The 19,220-nt window shown below is 62.4% G+C and overlaps 1 protein-coding gene across 1 annotated transcript in view; it reads left to right on the forward strand.

Moving 5' to 3' along the window:
• The window catches only part of ZFAT (zinc finger and AT hook domain containing), a 68,217-nt gene that overhangs the window by 13,150 nt on the left and 35,847 nt on the right, over nucleotides 1–19,220 (forward strand). The window contains exons 6-11 of the mRNA XM_012722899.1: nucleotides 4,659–4,847; nucleotides 6,243–6,393; nucleotides 10,715–12,201; nucleotides 12,972–13,204; nucleotides 17,553–17,792; nucleotides 18,470–18,665. Coding sequence (XP_012578353.1) covers nucleotides 4,659–4,847; nucleotides 6,243–6,393; nucleotides 10,715–12,201; nucleotides 12,972–13,204; nucleotides 17,553–17,792; nucleotides 18,470–18,665 — 2,496 coding nt within the window. The remainder of the gene's footprint in view (nucleotides 1–4,658; nucleotides 4,848–6,242; nucleotides 6,394–10,714; nucleotides 12,202–12,971; nucleotides 13,205–17,552; nucleotides 17,793–18,469; nucleotides 18,666–19,220) is intronic.

Genomic DNA, 19,220 nt, shown 5'->3' on the forward strand with positions numbered 1-19,220 from the left:
ACGTGGCGCCGGCCGCCGAGTCGCGCCCCCCGGACGGTGCGGCCCTGGCCAAGTGCCGGAGAACTGGGGTTCGGGCACCGGCGGGGGGCAAGTCTCGGGGTCATCAGTAGTTGCTTTGGGGTGCAGGGTGGGGCAGCCCAAGACAGCGCCCCGATCGCCCAGGCGCGCACCCGTCCTGGGTTTGGGTGTCCAGGAGCGAGGGTGAGCGCGCGGATGGACGGCTGGTGGGCAGAGGAGCAGACTGAGGTGCCCAGCGACCCGGCAAGGACCTCGCGCTGGCGGGCCGGCGCCTCCATGGTAGCCCCTCCCACAGGCCCCTTCAGGGTTTGGTCACTTGGCTTAGCCAGGGGAGCGCTCAGTATTTGAGCCTCTGGAGTTGACTTTTTTAGATCCAGTCTCGTAATTTCGTCATTGAGGAAGTGTCAGTCCAGAAGGGAGGAGTACCCCAAACAGCCCGCGAGGTGGGCCTGCGCACCCCTCCCCTCCCCCACCCCTGCGGCCTGCTCCACCTATACCCGGTTGTTTGAAGCCAGAAGCCAGCCCCTTCCTACTTCAGGGACTTAGTTTTCTTCAGGGTGCCTCTCAGCGCGCCCCCTCTCTCCTTCCCGATGCGGGTACCCCTGTTTATTTTCTCCTCTGTAATTAATGAGGCCGCCTGCCCGGCCACGCACACAGATCCAGTCCTTTCTAGTAAGATTGCAGCTTCCTCCATCACAGGCGGCCTGGAAAATGCCTCCTAGGCCATTGATTTGAATGACCTACGCGGACTTTAATTGAACAAATAGGAACGGAAAGGTGGGAGCGTGGGCATTTCCCCCTCTGGCCTCCAGGGAAGCCTCTCACATGGGCAGAAGTGACGGTCACTGCGGCCTGGTGGCAGAGGCGCTGCTTCCTGGTCTGCGGAGCACAACAGCACAATTTGGAAAATTCTTGCATAATTGTTTTAATCTTGAGTTCTGTAAAGAGCCGTTTAGTGACATTTCGAACAATTGACCTTGACTCTTTAGCTTGTTAAAGCAATTAGAAGGAAAGGAAATAAGCTTTTTCCCTGCACTGAACCATGGCAAGGCAAAATAACAATTTTGATATGTATTCAACTTTTATTTTATTCTGCATGTGGATAGTAAAAGAAACCAGGAATGGAGTTTTTGAAATGCCACTATGTGGAGCAGCTGGTGTTTCTGAGAGACGTGTCTCAGCCTACACTAATCAATACTCACGTCTAAAAAGTGACTTCTGCACCTTGTGGGGCTCCTTATTCTGGAGTCGTTTGCACATGGAGACTCGCAAGAACCTGCTCCTTCCTACCCTAGGTCCTCCTGGAAGAGGACAAGGCTTTTCTGTGCAGGTCTTACCTGCGGTGAACCCAGAATCTTCATGATGCTCCCCCGCAGCAGTAGCCTCGTGTCAGCAGGGGGCAAGTGTTCGGAGCCACCCTAGAAAGTGGGGGCTGGCAGCCTGGCCCAGTCCCTGGGGGACAGAGGAACAGCCTCCCTCTGGGGAGAGGCATGGGTCTGCCCTTTTGCGACTTTGTAAGCCTGCCTTTCACCCGTGTGCGCCAGCTGGGCCCCCGGGTCCCTCCGGGACAGCCACCCCCCCAACCCCCTGACACAGTGGTGATGGGGTGTGGGGGTTTCCCTGGTGCAATCGCTAGTCCCTTTCTGTGGCCTCCGCTCTGGGCCCCATTCCTGCCTCTAGCTGCTCCCACGGGCCTGCTTGCCGCATCCCGTCACCTGTCCGCCTCAGAGCCCAACCCAGTCACTCCCCTCCCTCACACCCCTCCCTTCACGGGCCGACACAGCCACGCTTGCTTTCTTGCGGGCACCATCCTTCACCATGGGACCTTCCTGACAAAGGCGGCAGGTGTGGGGATGCTGAGGGTGTTCACTGCAGTAACTCTGCAGCAAGAATGGGGGTCCCGGGCAGAGCAGAGGCCTGTGCCCCTCGCACGCTCCTGTCTTAGGCAGGTACTCACCTGGCCTTCCCTCCCCAGCAAGAGAGCCCGAGGGGAAGCGCAGCGGCCTGAAGGCCCAGGCAAGGGAGGTGCACATTCAGCAGTTGGACAGAGGCAGCGGGCCCCGTGTGTCCCTGGAAGTGCTGCTCAGCAGTGCGCAGTCCCAGGCTAAACCCCTTATCAGCCGGCTGTCCTCAAGACCGTGCTGGGCTTCTTACTAATGTGGCTGATAACACTTCCTCCCTGGGGGATTCTGAGATTTAATTAGTTCTTGGGCATTTAGAATAGGTACTTTGGGTATTAGTGTGGCCCACGCTCAGTGATTGAACGCAGTGGACTCGTTTCTCCGGATGCAGGGCTGCCTGGAGTTAGGCCCCCACGGGGCGGGTCTCTGCCAGGTCCTGGGGCACCAGTCCCACCCGCCGGGGGTGTGGGCAGGAAACGGGGCTTCCTGCTCCCAGAGGGCCCCTCGGGAGGAGGGCAGGGCAGGCGGAGAGTAGGGCGATCTGAGGTAAAAGGCACTGGCGGGAGAGTTTGTGTCGGCTTCTCCAGCAAGGTCAGAGAAGCTCCTCAGAGCTCAGGCTGCTCAGACCATGTGAATGTGCACCAGGGGCCATGCCCACAGCCATGTGTGCGTACATGTGTGCAGCGTGCAGCCGTGGGGGCCGAGTTAGTGTGTCCAGGGCGGCAGCGTGGGTGTCCAGGGCAGGGTCCAGCAGCGCTTCCGGAAAAGGGGGGAGGGGCGGGGGGAGTGTGGGGGCGCGGCCTTCGCACAGCCTAATTGTCCCAGTGCCCCTCTGAGGGCCATGGCTCTTCTACTTTTTATGAGGGATTTTATGAGGCTGCATCAATCTTCCGAAGTCCTGCTGTGAGAGACCAAGTGGGGTGCAGCCGAGGCCTGGCTCGCTGGGCAGTCCTGCCTGCCACCCCCACAGGCAGCTGCCACTCAGTCTGCCCCTGCACCGCGCCTGGCTCCCTGCACGCGGAGGCCGGGACCTCCCAGTGGCTGCTCGGTCTTGAAATGGAATCTGGGAGGCAGGTGGGCGGGGGGGACGCTCAGAGGAGGCAGGAGCTTACCAGGCCGGTGCCTGTGAGCAGAGGGCAGAAGGAGCCGGCTGCTCATACAGCAGGACCTAGGGCTGTGTCCAGGGGCTGGTCAGGAAGAAAGGCAGCCCCGGGAAGTGACGCGTGGGATTCGCCGGCAGGCAGGTCTCGTGGACAGCAGCTGGGCCAGCCCAGCGGGGCTCAGTCAGTCGCGGCCAGTGTGGGCACCTGCTGTGCGTGCATGCGGGGGGGGGTCCCTCTACTGGGACACCCAGGGCAGCACTGGCCGGAGGTGGCGGAGGACAGGTGCCATCCAGTGCCCCCCACCTCGCAGCTCCCCCCACCCCCATTCTCAGTGTTTGGCCCAAACCCTGTCTGCCGCCAGAGCGCACACACCTCTGTGGAGGGCTGTTCTCCACGGTGGCCGGCCACCGGGACTCGGCGAAGGGCTGGCCACAGGCCACTTCAGGGCTGCTGGACGTGCCTACTGCAGGGCACCCTGTCCCCAAACAGCGCCGCCTGCGGCCAGAGCACTTCCAGATGTCTGGGGAGCCTGGGGGGCCCTTTTCTAGCCAGCGCTTTCTCCCAGTGGAGGGCCTCAGAGCGGCTCGGGGCGTGTGCCGACGCGTGTCTGCTTGTGGCAGAGGCGCTGCACTGAAAACGAGCTCAGCTTTCTGGGGCTTCCCAGGGCCAGGGACCCCAGCTCGGGCGGGGAGGGCGGTGCCACTGGATCCCAGTGTGGGGTCCGCCCTCCCCTCTGCGCCCCTCGAGGTGTTGCCCTGGCCCCACCTCTCATAACTGCTGTGTCTGCAGCCCCCACATAGCAGCACCCTGCTCGGGAAGGGGCATCCCCTCCCTTCTGTGGGAAGCAGCTGTCCCCTGGCGCCCCCAGCAGCCTCCTCCCGGCCTCTTGGCCCGCCTAGGACCTGCGGCCTGTCCGGCCCCGCACCGGACACATCCTAGCCCTGAGAGCTCACCGGCGTCCCACGGGCCCTCCCTGTGCTCTGGGCGCTGTGGCTCTGCCTTGGCCTCCCTCCCCCTCCTGAGGGCGGCCACCAGGGCCCCACCTCCGTCCTCTAAGCGGCCGCTGGGGCCTCCCCGCCATTGCCCCTGCGCCTCTGAGGCACCTGTGCCCACCGCCAGACGGGCACAGCCCTCGCTTGTGTATTTACATCGCCGTCGTCCCCTGGGAGTCTCTGGCCCTCAGTAGCGTCTCTGCCTGCAACCAGCACTGTCCCCGCGGCCCCTGTTTGTGTGTCTGCCCCGCCCTCCGCAGGGCCTCGGGGGGCCTGGCACTGGGCCCCCTGGTTTCACAGCCCACACCTGGCCTCTGGGGCCGGCCGCAGGCCTCGGAGACCGTCTCTTCTCCCGTGTGCTGTCAGTGGCCCGCAGTCTGCTGGGCTTCCTGGGACGGGCCGGCTGCCTGCTTGTCCACAGTGCCGCGCCCGTGTCGGGCCACGGCTGGGCGCAGGGGTGGTCACTGAACCATGGAAGGCGGCGCCTGAGACGGCCGACTGGCAGACGGCCGGCGGGGCCGGGTGCAGCCATGTGGCCACCACGTGTGTGTGTTTCCTTCGCTGCCCGGAGGGGCCATGCTCCCTGGCCAGCTCCTCCACTGATGTCCAGGGATGTTTTACGCCACTTGGTATTTTCCCCCCAGGAAATGAATCTGACCTCGAACTGGAGAAGAAGTGTAAGGACGACGAGCGGGAAAAGCCCCCGAAGAGGCCGCGGACTCAGAGAGCTGAGAGAGCACAGAAGGGGTCCTCGGGCAAGGAGGCCTGGCCCATTTCCGGTGCCAAGAAACCAATCATAAGCGTGGTTCTCACGGCTCACGAAGCGATTCCAGGTGAGCGCGGCGAGCGGAGACAGTGGTGGGCAGGAGCCTGAGCCCCGACGGGCTCCCCGTCCAGTGCCCGAGACACCTGTCGTGGCCGCCCTGGGGGAGTTCAGAGGAGAGGTCGTGGGGGCCACCCCTGTGCCGCACCACCCCTGCAGCCAGGCCACTGCAGGCCCAGCAGCCACCGGGGTGACCCCTCTCGGCCCCTGGCCCTCTCTTGGGCCTGCTCCCCAGACCGTGCTTGGCCCCACCCACGCTGCGCGGGCAATCAGCTGGACGAGGTGCTGGGCCGCAGCACCGGGGGTGGCGTGCCCCCGCCTCCTGCCGCCTGCGTTTTTAATGTGTGGCTCATGCGTTAGGAAGACTGGAGGCTTCATCTCCCTGTCTCTCACATGAAACAGCAGGGCCTGTCGGCCATCCTTTACAAATGTCCCTTCTAGGAAGGGACCCTCTAGGTAAGGAGCAGGTCACGATGGTTGATTCCGAAGCATAATGGTGGGCTTCCCCTCGCCCCGCGGGGTGCTGGCTGTCAACAGGGGGCTTCCCCTCGCCCCGCGGGGTGCTGGCTGTCAACAGGGGGCTTCCCCTCGCCCCGCGGGGTACTGGCTGTCAACAGGGGGCTTCCCCTCGCCCCATGGGGCGCTGGCTGTCGGCACACTGAGAAGTCAAGTTTCGGATTGAAGAGCAGCTGCCGCCGTTTAAGCCTGGATGTTTAATGCTGGCCGGGACTGGTCGTTTAAGGGGGAAGTGCTGAGGAGACGCCTCGCGGCGCGGTGCACAGAGAGGCAGATAGCACACAAGCGGTGGGACTGGCAGAACTGTGAGTCACCTTGCCTGCGCCAGCCCACCTCAGGGCTCTCTAGGATGAGGACGCAGGAGCCGCCTCCCGGCCATGTCCAGAGACAGTGCCCCCAGGCCAGGGCTGCCCAGCCCCTCCCCAGTGCCCCTCGTACCTGGGGCGCACAGCAGGGGGTGCCGCTGGGGGAGAGGCCCCGGCCGCGCCCGAGGGTGGCCCAGGAACGCTGCCGCCCGCTGAGGCGCCCCGGCCTTTGTTTCCTGTGGGGGTGGCCGAGGCCGGCCCTCCGTCCTCGCGACTGGCAGCTCTGCTGCCCTCTCCTTTGGTGGCTGTACGTTCATTTCTCACCCGCTGCTTCTCGGTGCGGAGGCGTCTGCCCGTCTTTCTGTCTGCCTCCTCCCATGTTTTGATTTCAATGAGTAAAGTGAAAGCGCGCTTCAGGAGGGCATCCTGGTGGTCAGAAGACCTGCTCCGTCCTCCCCCAAGCACGCTCACACACACTCAGCCTGGCTCGGGCCCCTGGGGACGGGCGCTTGCCAGGGCGGCCTCCTCGGGTGGGTCTGGCCCTCGCGGTGGCTGTCACTCTCATGCTGGTGCCTCTCTCTCAGGTGCTACCAAGATTGTTCCAGTGGAGGCCGGGCCCCCCGAAACGGGAGCAGCGAACCCCGAGACGCCCGCGGCCGGCCTGGCCCCGCGGAGGGGCTACCAGGAGTACGCCATTCAGCAGACCCCGTACGAGCAGCCCATGAAGTCCAGCAGGTGAGTGTCTCCGGCAGCGGCCGGGCAGCGACCCCAGAGGGCGAGGGGCCAGCGTGTTCCTCCCAGGACGCTGCGCGCAGGGTGACCCATGAGGAGGTTGATCGTGGGATTTAACCTGCGAACGGCCCCCGTCTGGCCCTGAGCAGGGCCCTGGGCCCGAGTGTGCTTCTGGGCGACGGGGGCCCGTCGGGCTCTGCGGTGCCCAGGCGGCTTAGCGAAGCAGGAGCATCTCTCGCAGGCTCGCCTTGCCGCCTGAGCGCTGAGCGTAAACGAGCCGCTAGTGAATTTGCTCATTTCATAGCTGCGCGTACGGTGGGCAGCAGTCTCCCACCCTCCCCAGCGTCAGAAGCCACACGAGAGCCTTGTGGGAGGTCCGGCTTTCCGCCGGACACAGGCTCGCTGGCCACGGCCCCTCCGGAGCCTCCGCTGTGGGAGTTGGGCGCCCACTGTCCCGTCTCATGGTACTGGCAGTGCATTGTTTTCATTTTTTTTCTCCCAAGCTAACCGCGAGTAGAAAAGCTTTCCTCTCGCCGCTGCCCCTGCATGGGTGTGCTGTGGTTTGTAGCCAGTTTGGCATGACGAGCGAGAGGTTACCCCCGTGGCCTTGCTCTTCACGGCTCCCTGGGGTAGCGCCGGACCCGACATTGCCAGCTCGGAGGATGGTGGTGCTTCGGGCTCCATCAGCTTCACCATCCTCCCAACGCGGGCCAGCCCGCACCTGCCTCCGCGCCCTCCCGGCGCCGGGGACGGGGCTCAGGGAGCTGTGTGCCACCAAGGTGGGCCAGCCGCTGCGCTCGCCCGAGCCTGGGAGCGGCTTTCTCAGCTGAGAGGAAAGAAGGATGCGGGGGGCCAGTGCTCCCCGCTGTGGCGGGAAGAAGAGCGAACAAGAAGAGCGCTTGAGCCCTCACGCCAGGCAGGTTGGGCTCCAGCTAGACTCTTTTCTCTTGAGTTCACTGGGGAAGACCAAACCCCCACCTGTGGGACCGACACACCACTGCACCCCATGGGGCTCCCGCTCCACTGTCACGAGCCCCCAGCCCCAGCCGCGCCTCGATCCTGACCCGCTCAGAGGACGGGGGGGTCAGGGATAGCAGGTGCATGCCCCCTGCCCTCCCTGCCCGTGATAATGGGGGGAGGGGGGGTTCCCCGTAGCCCCGGCCCTCCGTCCTGGCAAAGGTGAGCCCCCGAATCCATCGAGGAAGTTGTAAAAATACCCTGTTCCTTTGGCAAAGCTGTGATGGAGTGAAATTTGAAGATTATTCTGTCCTCAGCTCATTAGCCTTTAGCTGATCACGTTCAGCGCATTTCAAGGTGTCCTGGGGAACGTCCCAGCGGAGCACGCCTCTCGGTACAGGTAAACGTGCCCAATATTTAATCAAGAGATCTGGGCGATACTCTGTTTGTCATGCTTTCTGTCAGTGTTTGGTAGTGCAAACTATGAAGTAACTATGAAAGACTTTTCACGTGAGGATTTTGCTTTGTAAAATACAACTCTGCGCTGCTGGGCTCTATCGATGCGTCGATTAGGTCACATCTGCTAGGTTCTTACATAAACATGGTGCGGACTTTTTATACAGCAAATGTTGGAAGTCCAGAAGACTCTAAGAAAAAACCCTTTGTAATCTTAGTACATGAAGATAACCATTGCTAATATTATTATTTTTTAAAGATTTATTTATTCATACGAGAGATGGGGTGCGGGCCAGAGCTATGGGCTATGTGTGAGAGGAGTCACCAGAGACGCAGTGGGGAGCAGGACAGGCGGATCTACTGCAGCACCCTGCTGACGGGGCAGCCGGGAGACCAGAGGGGTCTGCTGCGCCATGCGGGTCACTCCCTGGCCGGGGGTCGAACTCAGTCCGCCTTGGTGGCAACTCTGAACCTTAACCCCTAAACTACCAGGGAGGCCCCACTATTAATATTTTCATTAAATGTCCTTCCAGCCCTTTCAGCCCATGTATTTTATAAATGGAGTTTGTATTTTATAGGCAGCTTTGTTTTGATTTTAGTCCTTCATCACATCACACTTACTTTCCTTTGCTACTCAGATCATTCATGCACGTGCCCTGGGTGTGGGGTCATCCCGAGGAGCTGTTGCCATGCTCCCAGCCTGGGGCGTTTGCAAATGCCCACTTGGTTGTTACCCATCAGGGTTCAGGTGGCTCCTGGAGAACGTGACTGTGGGGTGTGCCCAGCTGTCCTGCCAGCTGCCCTCCCTGCGTGCCTGGTTCTTGGGCTGCTGCCCCGCTCTGCTGGTTCTGTCCACTTCCTCGCTGGCCCCTGCTGGAACGGAGCTTCGTCCTCAGGGACACCCGCCCTCCCCGTGGCATCCGTGAGTGCCACTGTTCATGCACAGGCGCCCGCTCGAGGGTCGGGTCCTCAGGGAGGCCCTCCCCGCCCCGGGGCAGCTCCCTCTGCCCTGACCTGTGCTCTTCAGGGCTGCTTTCCCCGTCAGCGGGGGCTGCGGCCCTCGTGGGCTCATTTTCAGTATTGAGCGGGTCCCCGGTTCCTCTAGAAGGGACGAGAGTGTGATTTGGGGTTTTGAGCCAAATGTGTCCCCGGTGCCTGGGATCGTTTTCCAGTGGCGAATGAATGAGAAAATGTGGGAACTAAATGGGTCTTCCAGCAGCTTCCTGCTGTTAGCATTGTAGAAACCTCGCGATCAGCACCTTGTTGGAATTCCATTCTTCTGGATACGCGGCCAGAAATGGGCTGACTGGGTCCAGGCGCCTGACCTCTTAGCCGCTGCCTAGTGCTCTGTGCAGTGCAGGGGTGTGAGTGCCCTCCCTGGCTGGGGCGTCGGGAGCCGAGCGCTGACTGGAGTCGTGTGGGCAGGTGGCCTCGCCTGTCCGCGTCCCTTTAGCGGCTGGTGCCTGGGAGGCCGCAGTCAGCCCCGCCGTCTTCGTCAGACCCGCCCCCGCAGGAAGCAGGCTCCGAGGACTCCGGCAGGTATTTGTCTGATAATCAAGAAGTCAGAACAAAAGATTCTCCAAAGACCATTTAGATTTTGCACCAGACGGGGAAATGCCGTGATTTGTGGATTTAATTAACACCACGAATCCGGGCTTTCTTCCTTCAGTGTTCACTGTACAATAAAACGTGTCGCTGCCTGGATGTCTTCATCACTTGAGAAGGATCCAAATTAATTTCCTTAAATTAGCCTTGGGTGCAGCATGCCGGTGTACTGGTAACGTTCACTGAATATTTTAATTACATCATGTGAATTGTACCCTCCGGTGCTGATCGGCCACGATCATTTAAAATGTTTAATTTAAAGGCGAGGCCACCGGCGTGGCTCAGAGTGGGGTGTGGCTGGGGACCGCGGGGGGGGGGGGCTGGCAGCCTCGGACCCAGCTTGCCCACTCTGGCCGGCAGCAGAAGGGTGGCTGTGTCTCCGGGGACCAGCCTGGCGACCGGGGCCCCGGGAGCGGGGGGCGAGCCTCCCTGCGTGGTCTCACTGCCATCCCCCATGGCGAACACTCACTCACCGCAGTGCCTGAACCAGTGGGCAGGTGTTAACACACGCCGGTCAGCTGCTAACAAATGACCGGGAGGCCAGTGAGTGACAGTGGAGCCTGCCTCCACGCGCCTGTGTGAGTCCTGAAGCAGACAAGGGTGAGACACACCTCAGCTGGGCCGCGGGCCATGGGAGGGAGTTTGGTCTGAGGCAGCTGAGTCCCGAGGCCCCCGCAGGACCGGGCCGCCCTCCCCACCCCACCAGGCTGTCCGTGCCCCCTTGACCAGGCGCTCACATGTCCCATGCTGCCCACAGGCAGCTCCCCAGGAAGGACAGGCCGGTCCTGCTGCCCACTCACGTCAGTTCACTCTTCCTGAGGGTGGGGGGGCCAAGGGCCAGGCCGGGGCTGGCCGTCACAGGACGCTTGCCACAAAGGGGACACGTGAGCCCCAGCAGTTGAGTGAGTGGTGAACCCTGGCCCTGCGGCCATACCGCCCAGTCCCAGGCGGGTCCTTTTGGTCTCCAGGGGCAGACTGGGTTCGTTCCGCCAAGGTCGGCGCCTCGAAACGCCCTGGAGCACAAGGGGAGCACAGCTGGTTATGGGTGACAGGGCAGAGGGCCCCCCCCGCCTCCCACGCACCGCTCCCTCGCTCCTCGCTCCGCTTCTGCGGCTCTCCCGCCTCGTCAGTCCGGCCTCTTTCTCTTCTCTCCCTGCACGCGCCCCTGCTGGCACGCAGCACCCCGCGGGGCGGCCGCTGCCGCCCTGAGTTCCCGCCCCCGGCTGAGCCGCCCGGTGCTCCTGCCCGCGACGCCCTCTCGCCGGCCTCTCTGGCCCCAGGTAACGCTGCTGCCGTCTGTTTGCAGGCTCGGCCCCACCCAGCTCAAGATCTTCACCTGCGAGTACTGCAACAAGGTCTTCAAGTTCAAGCACTCGCTGCAGGCCCACCTGCGCATCCACACCAACGAGAAGCCCTACAAGTGCCCGCAGTGCAGCTACGCCAGCGCCATCAAGGCCAACCTCAACGTGCACCTGCGCAAGCACACGGGCGAGAAGTTCGCCTGCGACGGCTGCGCCTTCACCTGCCTGAGCAAGGGCCACCTCAAGGTGCACATCGAGCGGGTGCACAAGAAGATCAAGCAGCACTGCCGCTTCTGCAAGAAGAAGTACTCGGACGTCAAGAACCTCATCAAGCACACCCGGGACGCCCACGACCCCCAGGACCCCACGGTGCAGGAGGCGCTGCGCGAGCTGTGCCTGCTGACGCGCGAGGGCAAGCGGCAGCTGCTCTACGACTGCCACATCTGCGAGCGCAAGTTCAAGAACGAGCTGGACCGCGACCGCCACATGCTGGTGCACGGCGACCAGTGGCCCTTCGCCTGCGAGCTCTGCGGCCACGGGGCCACCAAGTACCAGGCGCTGGAGCTGCACGTGCGGAAGCACCCCTTCGTGTACGTCTGCGCCCTCTGCCTCAAGAAGTTCGTCAGCTCCATCCGGCTGCGCGCCCACCTCAGGGAGGCGCACGGGGCCGCCCAGGAGAGCCTGGCCTTCACCAGCTCCATCAACCAGAGCTTCTGCCTCCTGGAGCCCGGGGGGGACATCCAGCAAGAAGCCCTGGGCGGGCAGCTGCAGCTGGCGGAAGAGGAGTTTGTGTTCCAGGGCGTCAACGCCCCCCAAGACCCATCCGGCCGCGGGGACGCACAGCCCGAGGAGGCGGGGCGGAAGGGGCCGGAGGCCTCGGCGGAGGTGCCCGCCCCACCACCCCTGACCGCAGCCAGCCCCCAGGCCCAAGCCGAAGGCGCCGCCCCGCCCCCCGGCGAGCTGGAAGCCTCTGTGGTCTCTGCTCAGCTTCACCCGCACGCCGTGGTTTCAGATGAGTTTTTGCTGCAAAAGGGAGCCCCCTCTCCAGAGGCTCCCGTGGCTCCCGAGGGGGCCCTGGACACCCCCCAAGGAGAAGCTGCCCAGGCTCCCGGCGAAGAGGTCACGCTGCTGCTGTCCCAGGCCGCAGGCCAGGCAGCACACCCCGGCGTCCCCGGAGCCCAGAGCCCGCCGGGGGCAGGGCCGGGCGCGGCTGCCTGCCCGTCCCAGGGCCCCGATCCCAGTGGGTGTCTCGGGTCAGCCCCGGCTGAGGCCACAGACCTTCCTCCGGCTGAGGCCACAGACCTTCCTCCGGTGGCCAGTGCCCGAGACCCGGCCCTGCGCCGGCCCGACTCTCTCGCCCCCCTCCCCGAGCCCCGGGCTGGCATCACCGCCTTCATGAAGATCCTGGACAGCTTACACAAGAGGCGGATGAACACCGACTTGTGCGAGCGGATCCGGAAGGTGTACGGGGACCTGGAGTGTGAATACTGTGGTAAGGGGCAGCTCGGGCCTGCAGCTGGTGGGCGCGCCCTGCCAGCAGCGCCTCCGACCCCGCCCGGCTGTGGGTCGCCTGGCGCTTGATTTGAGCTCATGTCTCTTTGCAAAGAACTCCTTCTAAGCGAGCTGTCCTTCTTCCACGGTAGATAGCAGTGAACGGGTGGCCGCCCTGTGGCCGGTTAGCACGTGGAGTCCGAAGGCAGCTGGGACGGCCGGACGGTAACCGTGTTGGCTGGTCAGGTGTGCTCGCTGGCCAGAACTGTGACCCAGGAGCGTCTGTCTTCTGGCCCACGCAGGTTTAAAGTAGAGCTCGAGGTTGTGGCCGTGTGCGTGGTGAGCACAGAGGTTTCCGAAGTGGCGGCGGCTTCCTGTAGGGAGGTCCCAGTAGAGCTCCCAGCCCCCAGGGCAGCATGCCCTGAGCCCGGGGGAGCTGGCAGCGCAGCAGGAGGTGTCGGGGCGTGGCCGGCGTGGCGACGCGCCCGGCACGCGCAGCGCGGCGTCCACACCGTGGCTGGGCCTCCGTAGTCGTCCGTCGCCTCTCTTAGCTCTGGCAGTCTGCGCAGAGAGCAGCACCCTTGAGATTTGCAGATGCCCACCTCTGAGAAGTAATGCCCAGGCAGGAATGTGGCGCAGAGCGTGGAGGGCGACCTGGACAGGCACGAGAGGGAGATACATCTAGTCGCTAGGAAATAATAGTAATTAAAAAAAAAATCAGATTCAGCATAAAAGAAACTTCCTTGTTCTCATGTGAAAATATTTTTTTAGGCAAACTTTTTTGGTACCAAGTGCATTTTGACATGCATGTCCGCACCCACACCCGGGAACATCTGTATTATTGCTCCCAGTGCCATTACTCTTCCATCACCAAAAACTGCCTTAAACGCCATGTAATTCAGAAACACAGTAACATCTTGCTGAAGTGCCCCACTGCTGGCTGTGACTACTCGACTCCAGATAAATATAAGCTGCAGGCACATCTCAAAGTTCACACTGAGCTGGTAAGTAGCACGCCCGAGCGGCAGCCCCGTCCCCCTGGGTGCTCCTTGCTTCCTCACACTGGTGCATATGTAGGCGTCCCGCTGCCTGTCGACCCGGCGTGTGAGCCCCCAGCCCTGCAGCGTCCTCCTCACCCTCCAGGCGCCCCCGCCCCCCCGGTGCCAGGCCCCTGTCACGGGGAAGAGTCCCAGATGTCAGCTTTGAACACATTTGCTTTTTGGGCAGAGAATCAGCGTCAGGAAAATCTGCCGAGGAAAGCGGCCCCGAGTGCAGCCCCGCACACATTTCCTAAGCGACAGTCCCAAGAATGGCTAACAGCAGGGACAGGAGTCGTAGCTGCCGCTGAACGTTCACCAGCCCCGGCCCGCGGAGCGCCAGACGCGGGTGTGCGTCACGGCGAAGGCGCAGCCAGTGCCCACGACCCCAGCCCGTGCGCTGTCTGGGCACACGCTCTCCTTGAGAGGATGCCTCTGAGGCACTTTCATTTCAAACCGCGAGTTGTCACCAAAGGTGCCGCTCACATTCGCGGTGGCGAGGGCTGAGCACTCGTGGGCGGGCCGCCACGTGGCTCAGTGACTGCGAGTTAGCTTTGCGCGTTCTCATCCCTCGAGCTCGCCCGAGACCGAGCTGAGGCTGAAAGCAGGCACACCTGGCCCCGGCTGCGCCTCCGTCTTCACTGCATCTCTTTTTATGCCACAGACGGCGCACAGGCGGCTTTCGAAACTCGAGGTGCTTCCTTCCGCTGTCTTCCGGCATAAAAACCGCGAACGCTGCAGGGGCTCGGTTGCTGGGGGCGTGGGCGTTGGAACCCAGAGGGCAGGGGAGCTTGCTCTGATGCCTGCACACAAGTGCCGCCTCCAGCGCGCCTGCGAGCCTCGGAAAGCCACGCGTCCTTCTGAGACCCCGTCACCTTGGGCGTAAATCAAGCATTCAGGGGCTTTGGCAAGCTCACACGCACCCGCGTATGCACGTGCCTGCATGCATGGAGCGGTGCACACAGACACCCACCCGGCACGCCTGAGCACACACGCGCACCCCCACGCTCTCATCCCCCGGTCAGGTCTGTCTGCACGGGAAGCGAGCTGCAGGCTTATTTTGGGCGGCGGACTGGCACGCCTAGACGTGGCAGTGGCGCCCGCCCGCCGCCCGCCGCCGCGCACCGCCCTAGGTAGCACGCCACGCGTCTGTGTCTGAGCAGGGCTCTGCGCTGAGCAGTCTCGGAACATAGCCACAGGCCGGCCCAGCCCAGGAGGCCGTGAAAGCGCGTGGCCTCCGGCTGCCTGTTTGCGCCCCGTTTGCCTTGCCCACAGAGTGTCGGCGCCCTGGGGCACGCGCAGCCGCGTCTAGCCTCTGCATGCTGATGCCAGCCTCCTGCCCGGCCCCGGGCTCTGGGTGCGCAGGGCTCGGCACACATTCTGGGTTCTTCCACCCTGTTTCACCAGCTGTCATTTCTAGATAGAGTGGCATAAAGAGACTTCTCGTTTCAGCTCTCTGCGGCTATCCTTGTCCCTTTGCAGAGACCAGACTCTCTTCCAAAGCCTACAGAAGGCATCTGAGGGGCAGCGACAGTTGCTGTCCCCAGCCTGCGGCCCAGGCCCTCACAGCCGTCTCAGAGGCCGATGAGCAAGGAGCTGGTGGCTGTGTGTGTCTCCGCCTCGCTGCTTTGTGCAGACGACGCTCTTGGAGCCTGGCACCATTAGAGGACGGCGCTCGGCGGCCTTCCGAGGCTGGGTGGCCTCTGAAGTCGCCTCGGGAGTGAAGCAGGAGCCGGAGCCAGGGCGAGACTGCGTTCATCTATGACGCAGAGGAGGTGGTCCTGACTCGTACTAGCACTCACATTTTCCTTGAGGTTGTCTGGGTGTGACCTCAGCCCTTCCCTTGGTGGTAGGTTTTTCACTTCGCCAGTTTTTCACTGTGAGACACTTGAAAGGGCCACGCTCTGAAGCTGGCGAGCCGCCGGAGGCTCCCCTCGCCGCCTGCCGGGCCGGGCCATCCGTGTGAGCGAGACCTGGCTCCGCCTCGGTGCTCTGTGTCTCGGGGCTGATAAGCAGCTTGGCGAGATGGCAAGGAGGGGGAGTAGGAGCGGCCAGAGAAGGTACCCTCCCTCTTCCACTGCCCCAGACGAGGCCAGGTCAGGACCTTGAAGGAGGGCTGCCTGGAGGAGGAGTTCCGAGCTTGAGGACAAGGTATAGGCTGAGGCAGGAAGACAGGGCGCAGTCTCAGGGTGGGTGTCTGGGGTCTGTCCCGGAGGCTCATCCTGCGCGGACGCTTGGAGTACAGGAGGTGGGCAGGAGAGCAGCAGTGGGGCACCAGTGGGTGCTGGGCACGTGGCGGTGGTGCGTTCTGATCGCACTTCGCAGGCCAACCGCGGACCCCCGTCTGTAAACGGGGCACAGCATCCCGCCTCCGGTCCGCCGTGGGGCTTGGCGAGGTGACGTCACAGGGCCAAGGGCACGGGGGCGGGGCCTCACGCGCTTGTCCTCTCCCGGTAGTGATTGTGAGGGGGCAGGAGCGGCCGGTCTGGGCGGTGAGCGTCCCTCCACAGAGCTCGCAGTCGTGCCTGGGCCACTTGAGAAGCCCCAGGTCCCCACGCGCTTGCCAGCAGTGAGCGGAAGTAACACACCGGACATGGGGCTTGCGGGAATAATCTCGTTGCCTATATTTAAGTTGAGGAAAACGTTACTGAAGTAAAAGGTACTCGACACAGGGGTTTTCCTTTCCGAGAGCCATGTGATCATGGTCTCTTCTGACTCGAGCCGGACCCCCATATTGGTGGGTCGCCTGTTTAGGAGTTTACCCCAGTGGCAGGGCCCTGGGACCACAAGAACGTGTGTTAGCAAGACCAGGCTTCTGAACTGCGGGCCCAGCCTGGCCAAAGGAGCCCGCCGTGTGGCAGGCAGGGAGCCGGGGGAGCCAGGTCTGAGTCTGGCCCGTCCTGCGCTGGACGTCACCTCCCCATCCTCAGTCCTCACCGTCCTGCATGTCAAGAATGAGTCCGGGGCCCGTGAGTCGGCACTTCTCTTTCTTGACCAGCTCTCGAGCCCTCGAGGGCCGTACCTTGCCTCACCCCTCTGTCTTGAGCATGGACAGAGGCCCTGCAAGGATCGCTGCGTGCGGGAGAGCCACGGGATGTCGCGGGTCACGTCTCCGCGGTCTCTGATTCCCAAGGAATTGTTCGGAGTGGGGTCCCCACCTTACTGCTTCAGGCTGGTAGCACACGTGTTACAGGTGTACTCACTTGGGCAGCACCGTTGATACACCTGGTGAGGGATAGAGCCGGCCTCCCCACCCGCCGCGAGTCCAGTTGCTGGCGACCAGGTCACCGGCCACAGAGGCGCAGGCAAGGTCAGGTTCACCCTGGCACGGAGCAGGAGCCCACCCTCAGACTGGGCTGCTCCCCCGTAGAAAACTCCTTCCGGAGGGCCCTGTGTGTCTTGATCGCCCTCACCGTCGCTGGACTGCACTTTCCCGGCGGCTGCCTGGGCTCCTTCAGCCCAGCCTCTGAGAGTGCGTCATTGGGTTTGCATCTCCCGCTGGGGCTGAGGGTTTAGAAGAGACAGAAATGAGTCCTAAGAGTGTGCCCTCTCCCCCCTTCCCACCGCCGGTGTCCTTCTGCCAATCTTCAAAGGCATCAAGGAACGAGAGGCCCAGATAAGCCCCAAGATAAATTGCTTTCAGACTATCAGAGATTAAAAGAGAAAAAATCAAATAGCAAGGGCTCAGAGGAGATCACCGTAAACTCCTTCAAAGCCCTTCTGAGTGTCGTCATCAACTGTGATGGCGGAGCACTGGGGGGCCGGGGGTCTGGGGGGACCTCCGGGCTGCACAGGGCCGCTAGTACCAGCCCCTGGGGGGCGGGACGGCTGTGGGAAGGCAGCGTGACCGGAGGGTCAAGGGCAGAGAAGGGCAGTGAAGGAGGAGGGGCAGCCGGGCGGGTGTCTGGCTCTGGTTGGGCAGCAGGTCTGGACAGTTTCGTGAGGGCAGCTGGAGCAGTGGACACCCGAGCTTGGAGGCTTTGCTGGACGCATCCAGGCTGGTAGTCAGAGGGCCCTGCCTTTTCTAACATCAGCGAGTACACCAGGGCACGCTTGGCCTTGGAGACAGTCTTCGGCAGCACCCACCAGTCCACAGAGTGGCGTGGGGGAAGGTTGTTCAGCTTCGGGAGAGCTCTGGGGTGCGTGGCCGCGGGCTGTCTCTGAGACAGGTGCACACCGGAGGCGCTGCAGCCAGGCCCTCCCGGCGATCCCCGCTCGCAAGAGACCAGGCCTACTGAGCACCAAGTGTGCGTGTTAATAAATTGCACTGTACGCATGTACATGTATACAGTAAGCTCATTTTCTTGGTTCACAGCAGCACCGAGCAGGAATCACAGCTGTCTCCTTTGCCCAGCCCCGCGCCACACCCGTCAGGGACCTGACACCCACGTGTTGGCATCCCCCAGGGCCCTGGCTTATCCTCAGCGCACTCTCAGCAGCACACCCTGTGTGGGTTTGGACAAATCGAGAACGACCTGCATCAGGGACGACCTGTGCGGCCGAACGGATCCACAGCCGTGAGGGCCTGCCTCAGGCCTCCCTGCCCTGCCTGGCTGTGCGCTGCTCCCCTGCACCTGCCTAGGGCCTCCCTGCCCTGCCTGGCTGTGTGCTGCTCTCCTGCACCTGCCTTGTGGCCGTCACTGATATTCTGACAGTCTCCTGCTCTAGAACGTGCTGTCGGTGGCTCAGATTCACTTCTTTCACTTAATTATGTGCTTTGAGGGCTCCTGCACCCAGTTTCCTGGCTAACAGCTCATTTCTTTTTTGCCAGAGTAATACTGCATTGATGGGGTGAACCCACTCACCTACAGAATAAAGGTGCGGTAGCCACCTGTGTGCAGGACAGAGGTTTTCGTCCTGAGGCTGGGCGTGCAGCAGACAGGCTGCGCGGTTAGTCTGCTCAGGTCCGTGGGCTGCAGAGCACCCCGAGGCTCTGGTCTCCCCGCCCGCAGGGCGCAGTCACTGGGGCTGTCCTGGTGGAGTGCAGTGGTGTCCTATTCCACTTTCTACCGCTCCGATGACTGGTGTGGAGCGCCTGTGCTTCCGTGACGCGCCTTCCCCTGGTCTTTCTCCCCCGAGACTGTTAGAGGTTCCCGTTTACACTCAGCCCCGTGACCCACTTTTCATTACTGCTTAGGAAGGGTCTCGGCCTTGCGGAGGTTACAGCCTTGCCGGGGGTGCCCAGCGCCTTTGGTCGAGACGGTCCTCGTTCAGCCTTCGCTCCTGTGGCAGAGCTCAGCTGGCTGTTTAGTGGCCTTTTCCAGAACGCTGCTGCCCCACCACCGCACACGTGGCGACGCCGAGGGCTCAGCTCCAACGAGCGGCTCGTGGCGCCTCTGCGGGGGTCTGGTGGTTCGGCAGTCCGACGGGCTTCCTGTGGTGTGTGGGCTACTCTGCGTCTTTGCCTCTCACACAGATGCCACACTCGGTCAGCCGGTTTCCGTAAACTAACTTGGTGTGAAAGGCCCATGGCGTTGCGAGGGGCTGACTTGGCACCAGCTCGTCTTGTCCATGAACATGGATCGCGGTCCACTTCGGCCATTCTCTTGGATACCTTGCATAGGTGGCTTTCCTCACATAGATCTTGGCATGTTTCGTTAAAATTGTACCCGAGCATTTATTTTGCAAGTGCTAATGTAAATAGTACCGCTTTTAATTTCAAATTGCTCTCGTTGCTGGGCCGTAGGCAAACACTGCTCCCGTGTGAGCTGTCTGGCCTGCAGCCTTGCTGGACCGGCCCTGGGCGCCGGAGTCGTTTGGCTTCCATTGTGTCGATGCCTTTGGATTTCCTGCATAGATGACCATGTCATCTCCCCACAACGGCAGTTTCAGTTCTTTCTTGACAGTCTGCTCATCGTTCTGGCGGATTTCCCTTGAGGGGTTGTAATTCTCTGCATTCACCTGTTGGGCTCTCCAGTGTGTGTGTGTGGGGGGGCAGTGGCTTGCCCTATGACTTCATGTCCCCTTTGCATCTGTAAAAAGT

This window comes from Condylura cristata, unplaced genomic scaffold, assembly GCF_000260355.1.
Source record: "Condylura cristata isolate star-nosed mole 26May11 unplaced genomic scaffold, ConCri1.0 scaffold00009, whole genome shotgun sequence".
Classification (NCBI taxonomy): Eukaryota; Metazoa; Chordata; class Mammalia; order Eulipotyphla; family Talpidae; genus Condylura; species Condylura cristata.